At 47.2% G+C, this 20536-nt stretch overlaps 1 protein-coding gene across 1 annotated transcript in view; it reads right to left on the bottom strand.

The window, feature by feature from the left end:
- Window positions 1–237: 237 nt before the first annotated feature.
- Window positions 238–20536, bottom strand: part of LOC119378367 (eIF5-mimic protein 1-like) — a 50516-nt gene continuing 30217 nt past the window's right edge. Inside the window, 4 exon segments of the mRNA XM_037647529.2 lie at window positions 238–325; window positions 5091–5433; window positions 6200–6349; window positions 8507–8593. Of these exon segments, the coding sequence (XP_037503457.1) occupies window positions 306–325; window positions 5091–5433; window positions 6200–6349; window positions 8507–8593 (600 nt within the window). The 3' untranslated portion in view covers window positions 238–305.

Raw genomic sequence — 20536 nt, 5'->3', positions numbered from 1 at the left:
CCCTTGCCCTCAAGAGTGCTTTTCTTTCAATTGCCTTCTTCCAACAACTTGTCTTCAAGATGAGGTGGCAGCAGCGCTGGCAGCATAGTGGTTTTGTGGTGATCGTCGTCACAGTCTAGGCGGTGATGAATAGAAAAGGTGCACCTGACGAGGCTGTGGCAGCAGCCCAGGCATGTCCAACCCATCCACCAGGCGCTTTTGTTTTTTTTCTTTTGTTATTTCATCTGTATAATACATTTTGTGCTTGACTGGCAGGGTTGCAGTAAAGAACATCGCTGGGCTTTGCCACATGCAAGGTACACCTTTTAGTCCTCCCCCTCAGACTCTGCACACCGAAAAAGAAAAAAAAAATTAAATGGCAGCATCTCAAGCGCACTGTTCAAACACCAAATACCAATCATGTAAAAAATGAATATGCAATGCTTCCTTAAAGGGACACTAAAGGCAAATATTAAGTCGACGTTGATTGTTGAAATAGCGGTCCAGAAACCTCGTAGCGCTGCTTTTGTGCCAAGGAAGTGCTTATTTTGAAATAAAATCACGTTTTTAGTGGTCCGCATCGCGTTAGCGCGCTTCAAATCTCCCGCCTGAAAATACGACTCTCATACGTCACTGCTTCCATGCCCAACGTTGCCCGCTTTTACTGCGCGGCCGCCGACACTAGTAGCAGCCGAGCGGAAGTAGCGGGACCCACAGTAGCAACAACGGCGCTGCGGCAAAGACTTGCTCGGATGGGCACATTCAAAGCCGTCACCAAGTTGCGGTTGGTCTCGTAATCCTCAGTACGAAAGTGCAGCGAGCACACGCGCAGAGGTTTTGACTGTTTAGCACACTGGCACAATGGCATGACACTAAGCCACTTCGAGCGTAAGGGTTCATTCCGCGGCACCCAGTGAAAAGACACACCGGTTCCCTTGCTGCAGCACTGGCGTTGTGCACCATTCGGGCATCCGGCAATATCACACGCATGCGGCATTTTGTCGAACTTTCTGTCAGAGCGACCTTCACGAGCGCGCAAAACACGCACGGCAGTATACGCGATCCCGAAACTACCACTGAGACGGGCGAGGCACAGCTCGGTGAAAACGAAACCTTTGAACCACGCGCGCCGTTCCCGATGGCAACGCCACGGAGGTTTTGTTTTCCATGAATCAAGCGGAAACGAACAAACAGCATTTTATTACGTCTTTTGATGCTCGGAATGTTCTTTTTTTACTGCTGCTAGTTTGATTACTAGTGATTTATTGTAGGCCGACTTCCCTACGTCATCGGGATCACTTCGAAAATGTCCCACTCGTGGCGCTCGTTATGTGATAGATTTAGCTTAATTTCTCGGTAAGTAGGGCACTGCTGTTGATAATATTGCCGTTTTAGAAGCTGTCATACATTGGGCTTTCACTCTAACATAAATTGTTATTTGCCTTTAGTGTCCCTTTAAGCAGTACATTCTATACACTTTCATGATGACCTTAAGGGGCCCCTAAACCACTCGGAGTTCAAAGACAACAGAGTGGTTTCATTCTCACTTTCACTACCCTTCCTACAGACGTTGGCTCCTCCTCCCCACTTATTTCTTCCTAAAACACGTGCACCATGCCAGCACTCAGGATTTTGTGCTTTTCGGCTACAGGATGTGACCTCAGTTGAATGCGCACGATACTCATGCAATACAAGGCAGAACAAGCATGAGACTGCATGGCAAAGCAGGCGAGGAGACAATTCACAACTGATATCCCTCGCATATGGACCAATCGAGAGCTTATTTCCTCCTGACGTCACGTGAGCAGACTGTTGGCAAAACTAATTGTACAGAAAAGATGGGAAACGCCAGGAGAGCATAGCACACTCGTTCTTTGTATTTCACAGGTTGTTTAGGGGCCCTTTAAAGAGGCCCTGCAACACTTTTCTAAGTAATCCCAGGATGAACTTACTACAAAACTTCTATCTAGCAGGTCTCTTTTGAACCGGTACCAGAGCTGCTGCACAAGTTGATCACCTTTTTCCTTTCATCTCCAAGAGCACGCTAGAAGCAACAAAGGCAGGGGCGGCAAGAAAGGCACACTGACGGAAGATTACACTGCTGCGTGTCATGGCCAGAAAGCATTTTCTCCTTTCTGGTTTAGGCATTCCCGGCACTCGGTACCTACAAGACGAAGCTTGTAAGCCTTCGAGATCATCCTACACTGAGCCGTTCATAAAATCGGCCAATAACAAAAGGGCCTACTTGTTGAGTACAGTCGATCCCGGATATATCGAACTCGGATATATCGAACTCGGATATATCAAATTATTGGCTATATCGAACAGTTGAGAAATCCCCTTGAATTTCCCATGCAAAAGTATGAGGCTGGTGTGCACGTATATCGAACTCCCGCACAGCGGAACATCCGCTATATCGAACGCTGCCCCGCACCGAAGCCCAGAAAGTGCATTTTTTCTAACAAATATTCATCATTGTTCGGCCGCATTCTTATAAGTTCCAGTCCCTCGTCGCGCGCAGGTGACGAAATTGCGTTGCTCTAGTTCGTTGCGCAGCGCTTGTCAGTTCACCGGTGTATTTGACGCGCGATCCGCAGGTTTTAATGCATGGGCTAGTGTTTTTCAAAGAGGCTGATGGCCGAGGGCACCAAAATGAGAATTCGAAGTGACTTGGCAGCCTTGTTGTAATGTTTGCATTCCCTTCCTTGTCTATTCGCGCACGATGGTATGCGGGCCCGCAGAGCAAGGCCTTCGAGATCCGCAACCTCGTGACGTATTTCTAGTGCTTTCGGTTTTAAAATGCAGATCTCAGAGGCTACACTTTTTTTCGCATTTCTCGCCAAAGCAGCGGCTGCCTTCTACAAAGCCACAAGTGTCATCGGTATCGCCAACATGTCCACGGTGGAGAAATGTTTCTTCGTGCAGCGTTGTTAGCGTTGTCTCTTGTGGCATGTGTACTTCTCGCTCCGCTCTTGATAAATCGTCATTCGGGAGTCGAACTAAACATTATCCCGCTCGTAGCGATAAAAATGATGACCGGTGCTTGGAACAACGTCGAGTAAAGCACCGTCGTGCACTGTTTCCTTACGGGCCTTGGTGCCAGGTGACGACTTTGGGCGCATCATGACCACCGACTACGGCGTACGGTGCGTCAGTGAATTTTGCGACATTAGCGTTTCCGGGCGCCGTATCGGACGGGAGCACAGCGAGTGACTTTATCGGTGCAGATAACGATGTAGCTGTTTCTGACTGCGTCGATGCCGAGATCGTAGCTAACGTTGCCGGTGCTGTGGAAATGGATCCATGCGGTTTGAAGATGCCAGCCACCACTGCCACCGCTAAACCCTTTACCGCGCTACAGAGCTCGCATCAGCGTTCAGCGTCGATCACCGCTGTTGTGGCCGAAGGTGTTGAATTTACTTATCTGGAAAGCTTCAATGATATTGACGATGACTTGATAAATTCACGGCGCGCAAGAAGCAAGACAAGTTTATGGACTATTTTCATGCGAAATAAAGTGCGCTAACTTGCAAAAGAAGTAGTTCTCGCCTTGTTCTTTAGCATATGTGAGCGAATCGTTATTGAAAACTGTGTTGAGGCCTGCAGTGCTTTCATTAAAGCCCTAAATATGCATATTTCGTATTTCGAATTATCGATATATCGAACTATTTCGCGGTCCCCTTTGAGTTCGATATATCCGAGATCGACTGTAGTTGGTGATCCCATTGCAAAGGTGAAAGCAAATGAGTGCGCACCATTTTTACAAGAAATTGTAAGTTCCTTGCCGCATGCAGTGAAAGAATATCTTGCTCACATTTCAAAATGCAAAGTTCACATTTAACCATTTGAGACGCTATGTACACAATTGTGTACACCACTTGTTTTTGTCATTTGTATCGACTAGGGGCTAAGAAAGAGCAAGATACATTGAGCTTTGGATGAATTGAACCTCCTGCGTAATAAATTTGTCTTTATTTAACTTCATTTTGCAGTGAAGTGTTGCATATGATCACTCTGATGAAGGCACTACTATGCTTGACGAGTCGTTCGACTTGTCGCTTCCCGCGGGCCACGACAAAAGTGTAATTTTTCTTTGCTCCGCATGGACATAACCAGAGAAGAATTTGCACCATATTTATAACCCCAGATTTCGTTCTACTTATGCAAAAACAGAACATGAATGACTTCAGAATAAAGAGATATTTAATTACAATTTAATTAGGAGTCATTACTCTTCACACACATAAATTAGCGTATTATGACATTATTTTTATTGCAAAAGCATATAGAGTGCATTGAAAAAATGTATCGATTTGACATATTTACAGACAGTTCTTCATAGATGGCGCCTGAAAGGATTCAGCATTCGCGACTGACGTGTAATAACCACAAAAGTTTGGGGTTTCACTGCCAAAATTGAGCCACACACTAGCGCCTAGAAGCTGCTCAGCTACTGCGGCGAGTATCATTAAGGAGTCGATCCAAGTGAAGCTCTCTAACAAAATTAAGCCTTTGGGAACTTGAGACGCAGAAGTAGAATAATAAACAATTGTTCATAATGGGCAAAAAACAGCCAGCAGACGGACGGGACGAAGAGAAAAGAGGGAGAGTCCTGCGTCAGCCAAACATCGGTTTCTTTACACGAAAAAGAAGTAAACTTAATCAGTCGTATGTTTGTTTGATCTTTTGTCGCTCCTGCGCAGTCTTTTCACGGTATAAAGCCTTTTCTATTTTTTCTTGTTATGGTCCCTTGCCAGCTCCTCTGCGCATGTTCTTGATGCTTATCATTTGTGTATAAATAATCTGCATATGCCTAATAAACCGCAGTTGAGAGTAACAGCGCTTATTCTGTGTATCCCTTTCTTCGTTCCGTCCGTCTGCGCGCAGTTTTTGGCCCATTATGTATCATCAACTAGCCCAACTTTCAGTCCTGCCACAATAGTTCATTTATACTGCTATGAATTACGGAATCTGTAAAAAAATAAAGCAAAGCACATGCTCAAAAGAACAACTAACACACACTGCGAAACTCCCTTAGAAAGTGGCCATTTGCACTGCTGCTAGGATCCTCCCCCCATTTCAAGCCATGAAGGGAAAAAACCCGCTCTCACCTTCCTCGGCATTCTGGAGCCACTCGACGAAGCGTTTCATTTGATCGAGGAACACGCTCTTGCCCTTGGGTGAGTGGGCGCCCTTGTACCACTTGAGGATAGAGTCCTCACTGAGCACATCCGTCTTGTAGAAGAGAATAACAATCTTCTGGAACACCTTCATGAAGTTCATGTTGTCGTAGCAAAACTCCTGGACTTTGACCAGCAGCGCTACCTCCGCACGTGGAGTGGTCGTGAAAGCTTCCAGCAGAGGAGTGTACTGCTTCAGATGCTTCAATGCTTGGTCCGCCACTAGCTCTTCCTTCTTGTTCCAATCCATGCCAGACATCTGAGTTGTCCACAGCTGTGCACACAAACACAGGGACCACAACTTCAATCACACTTCTAGACACTGTGTGTGTAAACTAGCATAGTAAACAACACACTCTTTATGCTTCATAATTATCACACAACCACAACACTCAACAGCATACAGTGCCACAAGTACACACAGTCAGGCAGGCGTACAAAGTACAGTCCACCCTTGGTTTTATTTATTTATTTTTTTTTTTCAAGTCTTCACTTATGAAAATGCGACACATGCATTTCTGCACTCCCAAAGAGTTTGTTTAAGTTGAAATCAAATGTGTCTAGGAAAACTGCTGTATTTACTCTATTAATGCACACAGAATTTTCTAGAGTCAAAGATAAAAATACACTGAATGCAATAATTTCTGAGCTTTTACATGCCAAAACCTCAATATGATTATGAGGCACGCCACAGAGAAGTACTCTGCATTAATGTGGACCATGCCAGTTGAAAGTGTGGCACTGCACGCATGGTGCCCAGACACTGTGCGAGTGCACAGAAAACGCCAACAGCTTCATTAGCCGAAGATGCTATGCGTCAAGTGTGTCTGCTTGGGAAACTGCTTGAGACGCCACTATTTGTATGAGCCAAGAAATCAGGCCTCTCCATACACTCCAATGTATCACTAGGCAGTAGCCTAGTGACACTATAGCTAAGGCAGAATTTTCACAAAGACACTAATCCTAACTAATCAACTGCATAAAAGGCTCGATTTGTTGACAGAAGAGCTGCTGTTCAAACAAATGGAAAGGCCACTTACCAGCACAGCCACATCGTGTTCGGGCAGTGAGTACTTGGTCATGTATTCCTTCACACTCTGAATGATCTCCTTGACTGGTACTTCGTTCTTGAGCATGTTGCTGACCTGCTGCTGGAGATCCTTCTTGACACTCGATGCCTCCTGTGCTTTCTGTAAAGAGAGGAGATTAACATTAATAATGAATAATTGTTGGGGTTTTACACCCCAGAACCACAATATGATTATGAGAGACGCTGCAGTGGAGGGCTCTGGGAATTTCAACTACCTGAGGTTCTGTAACATGCACATAAATCTAAGCACATGGGTCTAGCATTTCGCCTCATCAAAATTGAGCTGCCGCAGTCGGGATGAGATTAACATTAAATTCTCCCATGGTGTCTAGGCAATGCTGCTGCCAATGTCTGCAATGATATGAATCTCGCGGGGCCAGGAAAAATATTCGTATGAGTTGAAATTCATATCACCGAAAGACAGAAAAACTAGTGTACCAAATTAGTATGCTACTGTATGCCTAGTGTGCAACAAACCGAAACTGGCGTACATTTCATAATACTGTTTCACAGAGCCACAGCAACGTCATAGACCACTCTGAACGACTGCGAGTAGTTTTCAGACAGTGACCATACTGGTACTCATAATGAAACACCACGTGCATGTGCGTGCAATTAAGAGAGACAACGTGTTGTGTCCGGTGACAGCAACTTGGCCCTTTCCAATCTTTGTACATTTTCCCACATAATCCCAATGTACTGCAGTGAAACAAAACCAGCATCACGGCAGGCATACTCGCACTCGAGTTCCTCGCGCTTGCATGTAATTGCTGTGACCTCGGCCACATGGACAGCACCTTTTCGTATACACGGGGCAGCATACATTCATATCAAACATTGCGGGGTAAAAAAACCGGTTCGCAACAACTGTATTCTAGCACATTAAGGGCTAATGGGGTTTGGCCAGGACCACAGAAAAACTTGTATCGTTCCGAAATTCGTATAAGCTGTGATCGTATGACAGAGAATCTACAACATCCAATACAGTAGAACCTTGTTGATATGTTCCCGCTTAGTACGATTTCCCAGCTCCTACGCTCGAAATCGCGAAAATTAGAAATAACCCAATACAGCTGTGTGTAATACATTCCGGTTAATACGTTCCCGGAAAATACGATTATTCGGCAGCAACGTTCAGCACCGCGGAAAACTGTGGTCGTATGATACGTTTTGTAGTCAGAAACTCCCATTCAGGTGCGCAAAAAGGGCCCTCTCGTGTACTTGTGAAACATGAAGTGGCAGACAGCAATCGCGCAGCGACGGCAGCTTTTCCGCAGTGTCTTTCCTGTTTCTGTTTCCTGTCTCTCCTACTTTTTTGTTTTACCATGCGTGTGCATGAAGCAGCCCCTGACGACATGCAGCTTTGAGATTTTTTTTTTTTTTTTTTTAATATGGACAACTGCGTTGTCACTACCGAGGAGATGTCAGATTAGGTGCTGGTGGAAAGTGTCCGTGACCAAGGTGACAACGACAAATCTTCGGAGGTCGACTCTTCACACACACTGCCATCTTCCGCCGCGTCGCGGGTTCGCTAGACCGTGGCCTCTGCGATTAGCTCCGGCAACGTGACAACGCATTGCCGAAGCCAATCTCGGAGGCCACGGCCAGATGAGGATGGAGCAGCGTTGTATTCATGTCCTACGAGCATTCAGTATTGCCATCCTCCCAATTGCCATCCCCACGAACAAGCAAAAGAGCAAAATAACAGTTGTTTGCCGCTAATAAATGTGTTTTGGGTGGGCTCTGCCTTCAGTTTCCCTTTTGTTTAATTCGTGCGTTTCTTTTCCTAATTTTCGTGCACAAACTGCATATAACGAAAACCTGTTTGTAACAAATTTTTTCAGGTATTGGTCAGTTTCGTTATATCCAGGTTTAACTATTTCCACAACCCACGAGGGAGCACACCACAGTCTTTAGGGGAAGGGGAAAGAAGAGACTGGGAAGGAGAGACGACCCCTTCTCAAGAAATGAATACCGACAACACCGAGCGCCAGTCCTGGCCCCCTAATCATGTGAAGGAGGGCACCAATTCTGCCCCATACCTTTACTCAGTCTGACATTTCACGTCATTTTTAATGCGCAGGGTTATGGCTAAGCATGCTTTTTGACAATAATGGCAAACAGGCACCCCTGATGTTGCATTAGAACTGTGTACCTCCCACTTTTACCCCCCAGAAAGCCAGAGACCAATGGCAGGCCAGTAAATGCGCGCCAAGAAAGGTGGTAGATAAAACAATGCCAAGGGCACTGGTAGTACCTGGTAGTCCAGCAGCTGAGAGATGCCATGTGCCTTGAACGTGGCTGTGAAGTTTTCCGGACTCCTCTTGCTCACAGGAAAGAACTCCTGCAAACATCCCCCCCAAGACGCACGAAATCAGTGCCACTTCTTCAAAGCAATGCACAGAGACATTACCAGATAGTGTATCTCATCGCATCCCAAACTCGGCACACACATACCCCGTGGGCAATACTCATGCAGCTCAGTACTGCAACAAGAATTACAATTCTAGGTGCTTTGATTACTGAAAAATCATCTCGAAAGGTTGCAAAGAGTCAAAAGTCAAGTTTTGAGAAAATGCAGAAAAACAAATAATGCCAATTTTGTACATCATGTGTAACACGAAATGTTATTTGTTTTCCTAGACGATTAGTAGACACCAGGGATATGACCTGCATGCCCACTGCTGCAGCATACATCATTGCATGAATAAGCTCCATCTTTGTGCTCTTTTTCAGTTAGAATATAGCGTGTTTTGGGGGTATAAATTGCTATTGTGAACAAAATATCAATCCAAGGTGTAAGGAACTTGGCCAGTACTTGCGGCAATTCTTGTACGTTACAAAAATGCTGCTATCAAAAATTTATTTTATGATGTTTTAGCATCTTGAAAGACCAGTGTCCCCCCTTAAAGCACTTCTGTGCTTTAGGAGGACTAGAGGCTTGTGTGAACACCTTTGACTATTGTATAGTGCCAACACCACATATGCACCAGTGCATTTATTGATTATTTCCTTTCCTTTCCCTCCTCTCTCTCTCATCTTTCCATTCCACTTTCCCATTCCCCCAGCGTAAGGTAGGCAACCGGATTGCTGTCTGGTTAACCTCCCTGCCTTCTCCCTTTTGTTTGCCTGCTTTTTTCCTACTGAAAGAAAATTAGTCTGTTTCAACCATAGGTCGGCAAACTCACTCACGCGTCAACTCACTCAGACCAAGCCGTGAGTCTGAATCTGAGGGAGACCGGGTGAATAATATTTTGTTGAATTCGAGTCCGAGTGAGCCCTAAGCATAAAATATATTTCGTGAGTAAATCTGAGTGAGCCCCAAAATATTTTGCAGACCTATGGTGATAACTACTCAACTTCAGCATTATGAGGGCTCACCTCGATACTCACTTCTACTCGCAGATACTCCAACGCACAAGCGTTGATACGCCAGCTCAATATTTATCGATCAGAGGCGTGCCTTGAACCCCCTCCCCCCGCAAAATTTTTTACAGTAAGTTCTTGATAAAAATATCTCATGCAAGTCATATCTTTCAATAAAAATGTCTTTACTGGATTGCAGTCCCTGATAACTCGTATGTGAAGGCACGAGATCAAAATGTGTATGGTAGGGCACAGATTATGCGAGATATTGGTGTTTAAGTGCATTGACAACCTGATTGAGAAAAAAAAAAAGGTAATTATATGCAACGGACTCATGAGTCGACTCACCAAGACTCACCCAGACTCAGATCAAGCCATGAGCCTGAGCCTGAGTGCATCCAAGTGAGTAATACAGTAGAACCTCGTTGATACGTTCCCGCTTAGTAAGATTTCCCGGCTCCTACGCTTGAAATCACGAAAATTAAAAATATCCCAATACAGCGGTGTGTACCGTATTTATTCGAAAATAGGTCGGGCACGAATATAGGTCGACCCCTACTTATAGCGCTCTACGAGAAATAAAAAAAAAATATTCGAAAATAGGTCGACCCATGTTTTTTTTTTTTAGAAACAGGAAAATTGAAACATAGCACACCTTTATTTACAATTAACTTAGCGCCCTAGTCGCTGCCCGGGAGTGTCATGTTCGTCAGATGTGCAAGGAAGGTTGTCGGATTCTTCGCAGGCATCCTCGGCATCCGAAATGACGTCGACTTCGCTGCCATCGATTGCGTTGGAAATGCAGCACTTTTTAAAGCCAGTCAAGATAATTTCCGCTGGCAAGTCTTTCCGCGCGTCCTTCACCCACGTCGCAACTTCATTGAGGGAAGCCTTCTCGCGGCGTCCCGTCGGTGTCATTGCAGCATCCTCCTTCAAGCCACTCTTTGTAACTCTTCCGCCACCCGGTCCTTAATGTAGCCGGGACGTCATATCTAGCGGTATGACGACCAGGTCTGTTGGCCTTCTGCAGGGCCTCCTTGACGCCCGGAGCCTCAGTTTCTTTTTCAAGAGCGTCATGCCTGCCAGTTGCTGGGCCGCGAAAAGCACGACGCTATCCATTGCACGCGAACAGTCGGTCCCGCTGCTTCCGCCAACCCCTATCAACTTTTACGTCGAACTCACGCTGAGCGGCACAATTGCTGGAATTCTCGGCAAAAAGTATCACTTGACCGCTTGAAGTCAGCTGTGTAGCTCTACCGACGTGACACCGTCCAACCGCGCATTTGCAAATGCGAATCGTCACGTCAGATCAAACAACAAACAAAGAGTGAGGCCTGTGCGGCTGCGCGTCGGCAGGCAGCACGGCTAGGGGGCTAGGGACTTCACGCCTACCTAGGGAAATCACGGGTTCCAGCGCAAACATGGCGGAGCGGCTGCATTCGCGGGGGCTTTGAAAAGGCGGTGTGCAGCTATTGCACAAATAACTTTTTTTTCTTAGTTACTTAGTCGGAAAAGGCAAACGGGTACGGTTTTTATACAGATTTTATGGTACATAATGTGCGTATGTAGCAGGAACTGCTTGAGAACAGCAGGCGCGGCAGTTGAACGCCATAGGTGCGGTGCTTTTGGGTCGCTTTGATCGCGAATATAGGTCGAGATTCTTTGGTCACGAATAATAGGTCGATAGCTGATTATGGGCAACATTTTTGGGAAAAAAAGGTCGACCTATATTCGAATAAATACGGTAATACGTCCCGGTTAATACGTTCCCGGAAAATACGATCCTTCAGCAGCAACATTTAGCACCTCGGAAAACTGTGGTCGTATGATACGTTTTGTACTTAGAAACTCTCATTCAGGTGTGCAAAAAGTATCCTCATCGTGTACTTGTGAAGCGCGAGTTGCAGACAGCCGCCACGCGGCGATGGCGGCTTCTCCGTAGTGCCTTTCACCCCTCCGCGCCTTTTCTGCTTTGCTCATTTGTCCCTTCCACACTTTCTCTGCTTTGCTCAATTGTCCCGTCCACATTTCTTACGAACTGCTCGATTGTCCCTTCTGTGTCTTCTCCGAATTGCTCGATCACCGCTCTCTATCAACCCACACACCGATCTGAAGGCAGGCGGCGAAGCTGGCCGTCAAATCTTCAAACGGCAAAAAGAAAAAAGTATTTTCTGTGGCACTTGTCACGATTTTGCTGAGCATTGCAAATCTTCATCCGTAGCCAGTACCACAGCCGCTACATAAAAAAAACAGGTGCGGCCTGCTGCGTCGCGTCGCCGTCAATGAGCGAGCACGGGTCGGCTTGAGCAGCACCTGCTTTGGGTGAGGGCGCCACTAGCACGGTCCTCTAGGCAGACACCGGTTCGTGTTACTATGTGGTCGCCTCAGGATTTATGCGTGTCCGTGTGCATTTTCGTGTGCTTTCTCGTGTCTTGTGTGTGACCGCGCGTGTGAGCAGCTTGCCTCATGTTTCCTTGCGCCTGAGTACGGTTTTTTGGTGTGTGCGTGTGTGGCAGACTGTTTTTTTCTAGCAGTGTGATGACTCGAAGCTGTTGTGTGCCGCTGTGCAACTCGAATGTGTGAAAAGACGCTACTGTGAAGTACACGTATTCCCATGCGATCTACAATGCCGGGAAGCGTAATATTCGTAACAGAGCACTTCCTTCTGTCACCAACGAGCACTAAAACAGGCGCGCGCCGCCGCATCCTGACTACAGCATCAAGCCTCTGTGCCGACTGCTACCCCCAACGGGTGCGCGCAACGAAAAAAAAAAAAGACAAGCATCAAAAGGTGCCCAGGCGAGCCCCTACCCTCTCCACCGAAGACGTCGTCGCAGTCGCGACAGCGTATCACCCGCGCAGATCGGGAGAATTCAAGAAATCAAAGTGGAACCGCCGATTCCGCAGACGAAACCGCGAGACGAATCCCTTTCCCCTAGCTGTTGCTGTGCTACATGCTATGAGCCGAACAATCACTTGGAATGTTCGCGAAACCGGGAAGGATCCAAACGAGAGACGACAGAGGGTAGGACGGTAATAGTTGAAGTCGGCGAAGCAGTTATGTTGTTCGTGTGAGTCGTGTTGTGCGGTCAGTCGATCTTGGATAATCGAATGATGACACCGTGGGAGCACTGTTTAGAAGAGTGCCGCCGAATGAACCGGTGACCAGAGCTGGATATTGTTTGAGTGTTTCTTGGAAGAGAAATTTCGAGAAACGTTCGAAGAATTGTGGGCTGCACACGTTTGGTGAATATTCCAGGCCTTTATTGTGTTCTTGGATAGTTTCTAATGGATGAGTGTGCATTTTGTAGCACAGTAAGTTGTTCCGTTGTTTTAAACACCATCTAAGGATGTGAGTGTAATTGATACAGTTGACGTCCGATTTCCCGGACCCTCAAGGGAACGCGAAAACGTCCGGAAAATCAGGGCAGTCCGAAAAACGAATGCAACGTGAAAAGGCACCTTTTTGGTAGGTATTTTTCGCTGACGAAGAGGTCACAGCCTGGAGCACAAGATTTCCCATAGCAGTTCAGCCATGCATCGTTTAGGTGGCTCTGAAAAGAGCCGTTTATATAAAAAAAAATACGACTTGCCGGCACTACCTCATAGGTCAGCACTTGGGCGCAAGAAGTCGCTTATTTTCTTTTGCACGCGTCCGCTTGCCCGCGATTAGGTCTGCCTCAATTCAGGTCAACGTCATGTGCCGCTGTACACCAATGACAGTGTCATCAGTGCTCGTCAACTCCGAGCTCGTTGGCTGTGTAGGAGCTGGCTCTTCGTTCTCGGTGTCAGAGTCATGGAATTCACCATAACTTGATGAATGATTTCGTCATCGGTCAACTCCGCACATAGCTCGAGGTCTTTGTCAGCGTCGGCGAAGCCCTCAAGGGTTCTCGGCTGGAATGAACACGCCGCCAGCGCGCAGATTGTCGAAGGCAACGTCCGAGGCTGGCAGTTCGTCATCGTGAGCCTACGAGGTGGCTTTGTGCGCTTCGAAGGCGCAGACGAAGCGAAGAGCAGCGGTGGCCATTGCTGTAAAACGGCGAATCCGTCGACGAAAGCGCAGCACGAAACAGCTAGGAACTCGGTGGATGCTGAAGGTCGGGAAACGTGATCACTGAAGGTAGCGCACAGCAGCAAACGATCAACCGCAGACACGACTGCAGAGCTGGCACAGCTGACAAAACAACACGTAAACGAACACAGTGAGGTTTGGCTTGGCTAAGCTACGGCTGGCAACGGATTGACACGTGCGGTTTCGAGGTTACGGCAGCCGCGGCGCGGTGCGGCGGCGCTGCTGGCCACACCTGCGATGCGAGTATGGTGGGTTCAAGGATATGAAAATGAAAACAACCAAACTGGCGGCGTCGGTGGTGACTTTGGGTCGGTGGTTGACAGTAAAAAGTCCGGGAAATCGGATGGCAAAGGCTATAAGCGTCCGGAATTTCTGACTTTTTAATACATTGACTCTACGGGGAACTTGACGGTGCCACAGATGAGTCCGGGAAATCGGGCATGTCCGGAATTTCGGGCGTCCGGGAAATCGGACGTCGACTGTACCAGCCGAGTGTGGATGTTTGCGTGATGCTTGTACTGCCTTAACTGAGAATATACAGTGCAGACCACTTATAACTAGGGTTGTTCGTTTCGGGTTTTATATTTTTTCAAATTCGGGGGGTAAAAATCGGGCGGTATTTTTCAAACTGATATTCGGGGAAAAATCTGTTTTTTGCGAAACCATTCCTTACTTCGTGTTTTTTCGGGTTAAATATACGGTTGTACTTATCAGAACTTACACTGAGCTTATCAAAACGTATCACGGGCTTTTAAGTATAACACGTTAAATTTGGTGTTTCAAGCTGGTAATTGGGACAGACACCAGAGTATTATAGCAAATACAGTATACTACCCGAAATTTTGTGTTTGTTTGAAAATGAATCAGTGGTGTTTGAAAATGAATGAATCAGTAAACATTGACTCTTAGAAATTATACATTTTATTCTCGAAAATCTGGTCATCGATTCGTCCTTGTTGACATACATTATCATCTGCATGCGCAACATGTCAGCTGGGAGAAAGTTCTCTCCACATCACAGCTACCATTAGCTAGGCACAACAATGTCAGTGCAGCTTTTGCAAGCCTTGGGTAGCGAGAAGTAGAGTCATGCCAATACTCGATTAGTTCGACAGCTGGGTTTGTGGGGCTCGCTTCCAGCAAATACTGGTTGAACTCGTCATTAAGGGAATCTACATTGTCGGTTACGGACATGAACAGAGGTCGGTAGTCCTCAAATGACTGCCCCAGCAGACGCTTCTGAAACGGATCAAGGACGGCTCCCAACTTCCACAAAGTTAGCTGGTTTTCCTCTTTTTCTGAGACGTTCCGTCCAAGAGTGCAGCCCCATTTTGTGGCGAGTTTCGTGCAGAACTCTTCAGAACATGTTTTTACTAAATTAGCGCTGCGCTTGGGTAACATAGACAAAACAGCTTTGGCCTGATCGCTTTTACCGATCATCGCCGAAAGCTCCCCGACAATCTGCTGCAGCTTCACGTTTACCAGGTGATCAAAGCTGGGCATCAAAAGCTTCCCACTTTCAAGCGTTTTCTGGGCTTCCAAAAGTGGGCCGAGTGCATCTCTCATCAAGATTTTCGCATAAACAACTTCTTTTCAGAAAGTATCCCTCGAATAGCTTCCGCTTTGCTGCTATCATGCGAGCTTTCAGCAAGTTCTGTTAACGAGCTCCACATTTCTACGACTACCACAAGTGCCTTGTAGAAGCTTTGCCATCGATTCGGGACAACAGAAGGTGGCTTCTTAATGTCAGGTCCAAAGAGGCCATTAGAAGAACAAATTTCAGTGTACTTTTGGTAAAGCTTGTAGCGTGCTTAAATAACGCTCCAAACTTGATCACTACGGATCGAACATCAGACATGCATGGTAAAGAAATGGCATGGTCAACACTCACATGAATAAGGTGTGCAATATCTTTCACATGCAAGATTTGGATCCCTTCAGCCTGACAGATTTCTCGAACCATCTTTCGCATGTACTCCGCTGAGTCTGTGGCTACTGCCACAACGTCTTTCCACGTCTTGCCAACCGTCAGGAGTGCCTTGCTAACTGCGCTGGCCACCGTGTAACTGTTCGATGCATTTACCCTGTCGACGTCGACCAGAACAACGTGCTTCTTCACGTTTTTCTGGCTATAGTAGCAGGAGAGTGTTGATGGTAGGCACACCAGTGATGTCTGGGGATTCATCGACGATGACGCTCACTTTCACATCTCGCATATCATCGCGGATTTTCTCCATGTCCTTGTCAAAGCTTCTTTCAGGTATTTCAGCCGAAGTCTTTGTCTGTTGGCATGGTCTTCGCGGCCTTGCAGTATTTGCGTGCGAAGTCTCCCAGCGGTCCGTCCGCCTGGTGCATGCTTATTCCGCTGTACGCTAGGGCACGAACAAAGTCATGGATAACGCCGTCCGCTTCAGTTTCTTTCGCACGCTGTCTACAGGACATATCAAAAAGCGTCTGCTGAGACGTTCCCGCAGTCTCAGCTTCCTTGGAAGCCGTCTTGAACTTCTTATGACGAGATGACATTAGATGCTCACGAATTCGGTCGTAGGGCTTCTTCGCTGGATCGGTGACCATCTCGGTGTTGCAATATTTGCACACTAAAGTGCGGGTGCCTTCACTGTCTTTCGTTGCGATCTGGAGATCATGTTCTTTACACCAGTCATCCAGTGTCTTTCGTTTTCTTCCCATCTCCACGCTGAAGTTTCCGGTGCCGCCTTATGTCCGCGACGGTGGCTTTGCGCTCACAAGACGCGCCTGGTAATGCTAAGTGAGGATGGCGATATGCGTCTCGTCTCGTGTCGCGCGAGAGAGTGAGGGGCGTTCGCGCGGGGTTGGACGCTGGGGGAGGGTATGGCTGGCTTCTTCGTCGCTCAATCTCTCCCCCACCGACTGGTCACCCGTCCCTTCCGCGTGAAATTCTTGGAAGCAGGTGCACATACCCGAGACTAATCTGCAGTGGGCAAAGGGGCAGATTTCTTTGCTTTTCTTTCACCCTAAATTTGTTCACAATGTACTCGAAGCGTGGCCGGCCTCAAACGTGTTTCCCACTTTCTCTGCAAGCATTTTTTAGGAGGGGGGGGGGCATGTACGCTCTCACGCATGTGCGTGCAGAGGAGAGGGGATGTAAAGATTAGAGAGGAGAAAGGGGTGACAAGGAGACAGGTAGTGGTGAGAAGAGAAGGGGAAGAGCATCAACACGAGTTAGCAGCAACTCACGATTGTGCAGATCGCTACAGGGAGGTTTATTCGGGGAGAATCGGGTTTAACCCGATTCTCCTGAAACTTGTTGGGTGCAAGAATCGGTAAAATCGGGTTTTACCCTAAAACGAACAACCCTACTTATAACGTAACCGCATATAGTGCAGGACCGGTTATAATGCGGTCTTTTTCGACTCCCTTTACCCTCCCATAGAACCGCATGTATACGCATACCGCATTATGCAGTTCCAAGATGAAATACCGTTTATAATGCGGTTGCGAGAAAATATTTCTGACAAACGCGGTAGCGAGTGCGGTTCTCAAAGGAGGTACGCCGCTGGGGAGGGAGCGACGAGGTCGTTACGAAGGGCGAGGGCACGCACAGTGAACGAACGAGAAGCGGAGGGAGGAAAAGACCGCGGCAGCGCTGTGCGGGCTCGCCGAGTGGGGAAGGATGGTGGTTGCCTAGCGACGGAGTAGCCTTGCACCGGCGGCGGCAAGGCTCCGCGGCCGCTTGGCAGCGCGTTACGCGTGGAACGTACGATCGCGTCCTCATCAAGTGCGCTTTAAAGTAAATTTCCTGCTGGGAAAAGCGTCGTCGTTATCACACTTGCTACAGATATCGCGTTTGCTACCTCGTCCGCAAATTGAAAAGTTTTGCGGCTTCATGACGCGAGCTTTCGCCTTTTCTGCCAGTGCGCGGACTTAAACGAGCTTGGTGGCTTTTGTCGCCGTTGATCTCCCAGCCGCGAACATAAACCGCACAAACTTCGTATCATGCGCGCTGTTCTTGGGTTAGTGCTTGAGTGCGATCTTTTCGACGTCCGATCTTCATGTTGTCTTGGAGAAACTTGCCACGACAACATGCTGAACCACACGCTAGGCCTAATCAGCGTTAGTTGCTTTTCGGTAGCGGTCGCGGGAGATGAAAGTTGCGGTTTGGTGCGGAATCAACGAAACTTTTTGCGATGGCTGCACTTGAAGGGAAGAGAATCATATCGTTAATGAAAACGGCATGGTTGGCACATGCAACTCTCGAATGGTGTTCCGGATTCGATTGCAATGTCTTGGGCATCGCGTGCGCGCCCGTGAAATCGATCGGTACGTCAGCACGTGAAATTTCGGTCGCGATTCGACATGGTTTCTGTGTAATGCACATACCTCGAGGTGGCCTGAAACGTAGGGGCGAATTTCCGCGAAAGCACTTTGTTTTGTTTTGCTTTTTTCCCCGTGTCCATTTCGTTGGCAATGCGTGTCTTTGGCTGTTAATTTTTGAACATCGGAGATTTAAGTGGTTGTAAGCGCCCCAAATGCATATGTTGATTATCGGACACGCGAGGCTACATGCTCAACACGTTTTGCGCAAGTGCAGCCTTTGTAGAAGGTTGTTTGGTTATAGTGCGGTACCGCTTATAGTGCGGATATTCGCGACTCCGGCGACTTACGTTATAAGCGGTCTATACTGTACTTTCTTTGTGTTGTCAACTCTTGGCTCTAACTCTGCTTTGGACCACAACCGGCATTTGTTGGCGCACTAAAAGGACCTACATTTAAATTGTGTGTGCTTTCGTGGTGCGTTTCGCTGGGCCGATAAGTCAGCCCTTGGAACCTGCCGGCGACTGCCTGTCCATTAACGGGATCAGTGATGTGATGAGGATAGTGGAGTTTATTGGCGCAAGGGCCAGATGTGGCCAAAGAGCGCCAGAGCGATGATAATAAACTGTGCATTACGCAGTGTGGATAAAACAGATGTGACGTGGCTGTAAATGGGCCTAAAAACAGTCGCTGTAAGTGCGTAAGATATACATAGAGTAAAATTATGGCAATAACAAATGATGTGTGCTATGGAGACATAAAATTCATTAAAAATAATAAGAATATCAAATAAAAAACTTCACGTGGAGCACTAGTGCCTCGGCAGAGCCCTTAAAAAAGGGCATGGAGGCATGGGCTCATTGAAAGCTGCTATCACAGCGGCATTCTGGACAGAGGATGCGCTATGAACTTGTGGGCTAAAAATATTCAATACTACATCTTTTAAAAAGCCAAGGACTGATTTGCGTCAAAAGGGCTCTTCGCCGAGAAACATAATACAGTAGAACCCCGCTGTTACGTTCCTCACGCTGCGTTTTCCCGGCTGTTACGTCGTTTTCCGCCGGTCGGCATAGTCCCATAGGATACAATGTATTGGGAACCCCGCTTACGTCGTAACTGTCGGATCGTTCCCGTATGATACGTCGCGAAGTGCGCTCGGAGCCGATTGAGTGACTACCAAAGAGAGCGGCCATGGTGCATTTTCACGCAGCTTGCCCGTTTGACCGTAATATTAGCTGCATGAGAGGCGCAAGCAACAGAATCTTTCAATGTGCAAACAAAAGCATGGCCTTCGAGATTCAAATTGCAAAGATGGCGTCTATGACGTAACTGTCGCGAAAGCAAGGCCTCCGAGATTGGCATTTACTGTTGACAAAAGCATAGCCTTTGAGATTTGCATTGCACAAACATGGCGTGTATGACGTAATGCTTGCGAAAGCAAGGCCTTCGAGATGGCATTCACTTCTGCCATCGCGTTGCGTAGACTCATCATCATCATTATTGTCGGAGAACGGGAGGAGTTCGATGGTTGGAGCTCGCATGGTCGTGCGTGCGGTTCGCGGTCGGACTCGCCGCGCCGGTCGTGATTGCGTGTGCTTAGTTCTCATGCCTACCGATGTTGGTGTTAAAAAATCACATACGTTGATTACATTTCTGTGGATGAGGCCGTCCTTAGCTCCGCGTTCTATCCATCGACTAGATCGCGGCTGAGGCGCCAATTTTCGTGCTGCTCGTAAGAATTGAAATAAAATTCTGTACATAAATATTTTGCCGTTTTTCCTGTTTTTCGTCTCTTACGTTTCCCGTCTTTACGTTTATTTCCTACGGTCCCTTCAAAAACGTATCAGCGGGGTCTACTGTAGGATGTAGAGGAAGATGATAGCAGATGCTAAAGGAAAATATTTTCTTTCTCTCTCTTTCAGCTTCCGGACACTCCAGGAGGACGTGGAGGACGGTTGCCTCTACCACATCACCACATGTAGGAGGTTCATCGCCTGTCAGCAGAAAGCTATGGGTCCATATGTGTGTCCTATTCTGAGGTCGACAGATAGGACATCAGTTCGCGGTTCTGTAGGGAGGGCCAGTAACTAATGCGGCTTAATCAAGTGAAGCTTATATTTATTCTGTGTCCACAAGCGTTGCCAGTGGCTTCGCAGTTTCTTACGTAAGAGGGGTTTAGATCTGTTGCAGGGACAGTAGCGGTAGGGTTAATAGCGGCAGTATAATGACGTGGCCATTTGGTCAGCTAACACATTGCCCTCAATGCTTCTATGGCCAGGTACCCAGCAAATAGTAATATGCTGGTTGGACAAATACCTGTACACAGAACGGAATACAACTCAATTATTACCGGGTTTCTGAATCTAAAAAGTGATCTAATGCATTTACGACGCTTAACGAGTCTGTAAATAAACTGATTTTTTATGTTTGACTTCCGTATATACTTCACAGCCGCATATAGTGCATAACCCTCAGCCGTAAAGATACTTGTTTCCGGGTGCAGCACACCGGATTCCAGAAGGATGGTCCGATGGCTGCATAAGCCACCCCTGC

Source organism: Rhipicephalus sanguineus, unplaced genomic scaffold, assembly GCF_013339695.2.
Source record: "Rhipicephalus sanguineus isolate Rsan-2018 unplaced genomic scaffold, BIME_Rsan_1.4 Seq804, whole genome shotgun sequence".
NCBI lineage: Eukaryota > Metazoa > Arthropoda > Arachnida > Ixodida > Ixodidae > Rhipicephalus > Rhipicephalus sanguineus.
This window is presented reverse-complemented; position numbering and strand designations above follow the sequence as displayed.